General features: G+C 33.7%; 1 protein-coding gene across 6 annotated transcripts in view; it reads right to left on the reverse strand.

Annotated features, from left to right (window-relative positions):
* The window catches only part of LOC126828774 (chromodomain-helicase-DNA-binding protein 4), a 44301-nt gene extending 37883 nt beyond the window's left edge, over nt 1–6418 (reverse strand). For 5 of the 6 annotated variants that reach the window (XM_050558751.2, XM_050558752.2, XM_050558755.2 and 2 more), the window contains exons 1-3: nt 6204–6418; nt 4725–4799; nt 1801–1916 (exon numbers count right to left, since the gene is read on the reverse strand). In XM_050558751.2, the coding sequence (XP_050414708.1) occupies nt 1801–1916; nt 4725–4799; nt 6204–6267 (255 nt within the window). In that variant the 5' untranslated portion in view covers nt 6268–6418. The remainder of the gene's footprint in view (nt 1–1800; nt 1917–4724; nt 4800–6203) is intronic. The other variant, XM_050558754.2, reaches the window with a different exon arrangement.
* Nucleotides 6419–6954: the final 536 nt, after the last annotated feature.

Below are 6954 nucleotides of genomic sequence, written 5' to 3' on the forward strand. Positions count from 1 at the left end.
TTTAGGAATTTCCGTTTTGTGGGTATATTGATATTAAAAGGTATTTCCAACCTTATATGGAGGGTGGGGGATTAAGCAGTGTGTGAGGGGGGAGGGGGGCTGGGCCTTGCATTTGATTTATGCATAGTTATATTATATGGATGCTACAGTGTCAACTTTATTAGAGATGAGGAAGGGTGGGCTTAGGGGATCTATTCTAACCAGTTAATATTAGGGTGAACTCGACAATGCAAAGTATGTATGTCTACACACGCAAAGACAAATATAGTAGGAAGAGAGCCTCTAATAAAATATAGCTTCACACACCTTGATTGATTTTGATATTTGGCAATTATCTATATTTATATTCGATTAGGCCAGGGTTAAAAATATTTCAGTTTGCCCAAACCCGACTCATGATGATTAGGTATGGGTAGGTAGGTAGGCAAATTCTTTTTTTTTTTGGGAGGACCAGACTTTGAGAACTAAGTGCAAAAACAAAAAAATATTTAAACTCTAACTTTTTTATTAGGCCTAACGAGAACAGTTGAAACAGTCACAACCATTTTGTCCGTTGTCTTCGTGTCTATTTCATCAACAGTGACATCATCAAAGACGTCCCTCCATCCATGTCTTACTGTTGTTAAATCGCTGCAACTTGTTCGAAACGATTGGTTACTTTATTTTCGGTGTGTGTAATTGTCTGCCATGACACATACCGTTCCTTAACAACAACTATCGCGATAAATAACGAGATTTTACAAAATCACGTGTCGAGTTTGGTGTTACTATGTGTAGACATGACAGTGGCTGTTCAATCTCCCGACCGATTATTTCGCGTCAAGCTTAAAAATAATGCTGTTAAAAAAAAAAAAAAATCTCAAAAACGGCAATAAAAGAATTTGACTCAGCAGCTTTTTTTGGGGGTCGGTCGCGTTTGGGCAAACAGACAATCTTTTAATTTTGGCCTTATATATAGGCCTATATCATTGCTATCAAACAACATTTCCAACCCTTCTCAAATTATCTTAATACTCGAAACTGTGGTGGGACGTTAAACACGATGCATGCAAAAATTAATTCCACAGTGTCGTGTAATTTCTTAAGAATAATAAATTGATTCATCACATTTACACAGGCTACAAACAGCTAAGAACTTGTTGAGATAGGACAAACCCGTCTGGTATTACCGAAAGCGGCTTCACGGGGGGAGGGGTAAAGCTTGTCTGGCATCGGGGAAAACTGTTCGTCTGATGGGGTGAAGGGTCCGAAAACACGGCACATAATCGCCAAGTGGTAAGCAGCTGTCAGTTGGACACTCTACCCAATGAGTCATTGCTGACCTAAATCTTTCACGTTTATGCACTTATTACATGTTAGCCGACACCGGTAAATACCAGTATTAATAGCGTGCACTTTCTTTTCATTAGAAATATGATTTACAACGAGTTTGGCTAAAAAAAATCGACCTAATTATATTATACTTATAGCAAAACAACGACGGTGATCGATTAAATTCTCCTTAAGGTCACGTGAATTTACTGTTATTCGCTTTACTAGATTTTCATTGGCTGAAAGCTCGCCGTCTCACTACTTTTATTATTGCGAGGACAAAAAATGCTGTCGTTTAGAATTTGTTTAAAACGTTTCTGGCACATAAATTGGAGTGTGGCAGTTTTGTTTACAACACATTAGGCTTATTTCTCGAGAAATAAATATTAAAACTTTCCACAGCGGTGAGTTGCAACGACTTTTGAAAACTAAGCTAGTTAGAACTTCCCAGTCCTCCGCCTAGAACCACAATCAGCAAATTTTGTTTACCTCAAATTCATCTTTCTTTTTCTTTGATTTTTTAGATTTCTTCTTCCTTTCTCCATCTTTACCCTTTCTTTTTCTTGCTTTCTTTTCTGTAACCTCATCTGCTAATTCGTCATCTTCTAAAGAAAAAGAATTTACGGTATTAAAAAATTAAGTTAATTTAAGGAACCATGATTATCAAATATGGAATAGCCTACAACTAAAAACCAGTGCATTCAGAGTTTAAATATGTAAAATACTAATAATCTAAATGGAAACAGTTCAACATCAATGTTTAAATTCCATTATTTTCTACATTTATTAAAGGATAACATAGATATCATAGACATAATAAATGTATTCAGATGTAGTTATTCTACCATGATTGTATAGTGATCCATAAATAATTATGATGCCATGCAAGTGTGTAAAGCCTGCTAATATAAAGAGACTGTATCATGATGTAGACTACAAGTATTCATTTTAATATGCCAAACTCAAAACAATTTTTTGTATTATTGATATAGGTCTCTTTATAGTAGATGGTCAAGCTATTTCTATTTTTTACCAATATCTAAATAATGATAACAACTACTGGAATCAACTTTTAAAAGGTTTCTAGAAGCATCCATTCTTTGGGTTCATGATGTCACTGACAGAAACAGGAGCAGTAGTTGTAAAATAGAAAGAGTAGAAGTCTGACAGTTAATTTCAACATTAACTGGTTACATACACTTGATAATCTTTTTATTCTTGGGGCTACACTCTTCAAGAAAAGCCTTAGACTCCACCATTTGAGTACGATCTATAGACAATTGTTTATATGGCATCACTATTCAGAGATGGCTGCAATGATATTGCACTCTTTTTCTGATATAATTAGTACACACGTAACACATAAAGCTTGGGGACACTTAAAAGATCTGGTACAATTTACATCTTAAATTATGGGTGGCAGGTGAATGGAGCCATCTAGAATTTCTCAAAACGGAATCGAGTAGCAGTCATCATTATCTATCTTTTGTTAAAATAAAGAAACAGATTGACAATCCCCTTTAATCTTTAAAGCTTTTTCACGGACTTCACCCACTATATAAATCTAGTATACATAGTGCTTTTAAGCTCATCATACATTTGTACCAATACCATATAAATATATTTATATCTAAGCTTCAAGACATGCTATAATATCTTACTGCAGGAGGTATGGCTATATAATCTATATGAGCAAACACCCAAGTCAAGCTAATTATAAAACTTAAAGATGCATTATGTAAGTGCTAAATCTGCCTTCAAATGTTATATGAATTATCATTTAAATGTTTATTAACATGACATGCCCATGATCAATTCTCTAGAACATCAGATGGCTCTAATTTGAAGTAGATTAGAACACAACAGCCACTGAAGTGTTTAACGATAAAAAGATAATAGAGATTTAGTTTCCATTGTCGAGTACCATAGAGAATCTCTATTCTCCCATATGTCATTTTTGATACAAAAAAATATCAACACAAGTCGATAATGTAAAAAAAACACCAAGGCTCTGCCAAGTTTTTTCTTCACTTTATTCTTTAGTAAAGAATTTATTTTATATAAAGCGATATCTTCTTAGGAGATATCACTCAGTAGAATATAAAAGTTATCACACAAGCAATATTTACATGTACTGTAGAATGTGTTATTGAGTGATAACAAACAATCTGCACAGAATAAAGCACATTTGATTGAAATTTTCAATATATTTATTTTTCATTGTCCATTTTTTTTTTAACAATAGAAAGAAAGGCTAGCACTTTATTTAATTCTTAAATAATGCATCTTTAATAACATAAAATATCTTCTATATCAAGCACACAAAATGACCAAGCTCAATTCAACCAAAACCGTAGTCCACCTGAAGGTGATTTTGTAACACACATTAAGAGATATTTATTGTCAAAAGGTTGTATTAATGACCAAAACGATATTATTCAAGATTACATTCAATTCAACAGAAACCATAACCAACCTAAAGACAATTATATAACATCATAGTGTCAATATTTTTCAAAAAATTTAAAATTCATACACTGCAATATTTTAATGTGGCAAGCCACGGAAAGTAGTAGAAGTCCACCAGCATCTCAGTTGTCCGCACTGTACACAAGCGAGTACGATAAATGTAAATTTATTCACAATTGTAGCAGTTTAGAGCAGGCCTGGTCTTAAGCTACAAACTCGTCGGAACACACCAAAACTGTACCTCAATGCAAGCGATCCCTCCTATAATCTGAGCAAGAACTTTTAAGCACAGTGAGTACAAGTAAGTGTTGATGGGCCAACTGAGGTGCCGACAATATTCAACACATGGTCAATCCCAAACTGGAGTCGTCAGAACAATGTAGAAGGTCCTACCTTCCCATGGTCGGGTGCTAATCCATTTGTTACGATATTCGATACTTTGTTGGCAAATTTAAATTTTACTATCATCAAATGTGGAATTGTGAACAAATCACAGCCTAGTTTTCCAACAGAAATTTTTAAATAAAATTTCAAAGGCGGATGTCACTGCATGATATAACCAACAATTTTACTGGATAATTAATGTAAGGTGTCACAAAGATGAGATAATGATGTTTATGTCATCACACCATTTGTCCAAGGTAATATTTACACATCTTGAAATGAAATGCAGGTATTTTTAACTTGGGGAAGATGAGAATGTACAAATTCATGAGAACACTATTAACTACTGATACAACATTTATTTTATAAACAAATAAAATCTAATTATTTATTCATCTGCAGACATAATCTTTCCAAAATGCCTTTCAAAATAAACAAAATAGCCATAAAAGTACTGATATCCCTCACAGCAGCATTCAACAAACACAAAATAAAAAAAGCAATACAAATGACCAAAAATATATACAGATACACCAAGAAATGTTCAGCCTGATACTTACGGGGGAAAGGGGAATGTGCATGCCCCGCCCCTGAAGTCTCAGCATTTGGAACATAAGAAAAAGGCAGATCTATTTCTGAAATAATCCACATAATACATGTAAACAATAATCTAAATTCTTTTTATAATTAAGTCATTTTGTTAGTTAGCAGAAACACTAGATTACGATTGGACCTAGAGAATCCGAAATTAGGAAAGAAGTCAAGAGTCTGAAGTTAATTCTTGAAGTTAATTTTTTTTAAAGCAAATATATTTAACAGCACAATATAACAATACAAGTATGTGCATAGACTTGCCGATATGTGTTTTGATTTGGTTTGGTTTTGACAACAGTTAAAACAAATAGGTAGATAACATCTTGAACTTGATTTTCATGAACAGTAAAAAGTTATCCATCAGTCACTGACAATCATTGTGTTTAAGATGGAGATGTGAAATTAGTGGAATGGAACCTGAATTTTTAGATGGACAATTATCGGCCAATTTGATTTTTTGGAGACTCCATATAGTATATGTACTTTTTTGAAAAGATGTATTACCATATTTCCAATTTTTCTGGAATATTGGGGCTTTTTGTTTTAGTTTAAATCTGTTTATTCCCTCAGAGTTCAGATTCTGAATTGATTAGTCTTAGATTATACTTTAAGAATTGGAAAATATTAAAATTTTCCAATACCCAAAACCTGTGAATTCCATCCATCTTTTTGATAGTCTTGGACTATTTGACATCCTTAAATTTAATCAACTCCACGCATAGTATAAAAACTATAATCAACCAGGGATTTTTTTTCTTTCAATCAAAGTCAAAACAAATGGGAGCCCTGCTTACAAATATGCCAAATCATGGTTTTCATTTTTTTTTTTTGTCTTGATCAGATACAAGACGGGTTGGAATTATGACAGCAATACCAAACAAGTCAACACGGCTATATCTGGACGAAGGTACACAATCACAATTTTGTTTTGAATACAACCACGTGGTTGACCTCAAACAACGACCCAGAAGCTACTGACATGCGCACAAAACGATATATTTATCCGAATATTTATCCCATGCAATTATTTCATTTTCAAACACAAAATTATCATTTAATATACGATTCCAAATTCAAATATAAAGTTAAACACAACTTCGTCGACATCTTTAAGTAACAATTCAACGATTAAAACGGGGAAATCCCTGAAAATTTACGCGATATGGCATTCGATATGCAAATGAACAAAGACGTATATCGTGACGATATGGCGAGGGATTCCCAGCTTTTACCAAAAAGATAACCTCTTCAAAACCCCCATAAAGGTGGCATGCCGACAATATTTTATTGATATTCAAATGGGAAAATATGCAACGAAGCTCATATTAACTCGAATATACGCCATACCGGCTTTACATGTTGATAAGACCAAAGATGCCGAACAAAATTGTAACTCTAATTACACAGGGTCTCGGATCAAAATTAACGTAACACAATAATAATACCTTCTTGTTCTTCAAATTCCATGCTTTCGTCTTCTTCCTCGTCTTTCCTACCACCGCCTGCCATGTTATATGGTGACAGTGATTGGAAACTAAATATATAACGGTAAGATTGTGGTCTGTATCAGAGTGTAAACTTGCCAGGTCAATCAACTTTGACGAAATTTTTGGGTGTTGATACCGGCAGACCGACCCCAGCAGTGCATTTGGCGCAAGGTCTGGGTCTAATTGGACATGCGCAGTCTGACGTCATTAATTGACTGATACATCCCATAATAGTTTCTTATTCTTTCCTAAGTTATGATATCAAATTAAAAAAAAAAAAAATCCCACCGTATATTTTTTTCTCGCTTATTTCATATTTTAAGGGTTAAATTTATCCAAAGAAACCCATTAAAAGTCATTAATTACGGTACCGTTGTTTCACTTTTTAAAAAATCCAATAACCCTATAGCGGATATTTATTGTACCCACCCCGGTTTAGACATACAGAGTCTACGTCCACAAATAAAAGAACTAAATAATTGCGTGGTCCGGGTGATATTGAAAAGAAAAAAAAATAATCAAATGATAAAAATTGGGACCAGAGACATTTAGCCTATTAAACGTTTGTAATTTATTTCATCCTGAAAAATGTTTCGAGTAATTTTACTTCATATTTTGAATACAAAAAAATATTCCACCTAAATTTTGGGTGTAGGCTATTAGGCCTATCGTTGAGGATGTTTGTATAGATAAATTAGATATGGTCAAT

This window comes from Patella vulgata, chromosome 7, assembly GCF_932274485.2.
Source record: "Patella vulgata chromosome 7, xgPatVulg1.2, whole genome shotgun sequence".
Taxonomy (NCBI): Eukaryota; Metazoa; Mollusca; class Gastropoda; family Patellidae; genus Patella; species Patella vulgata.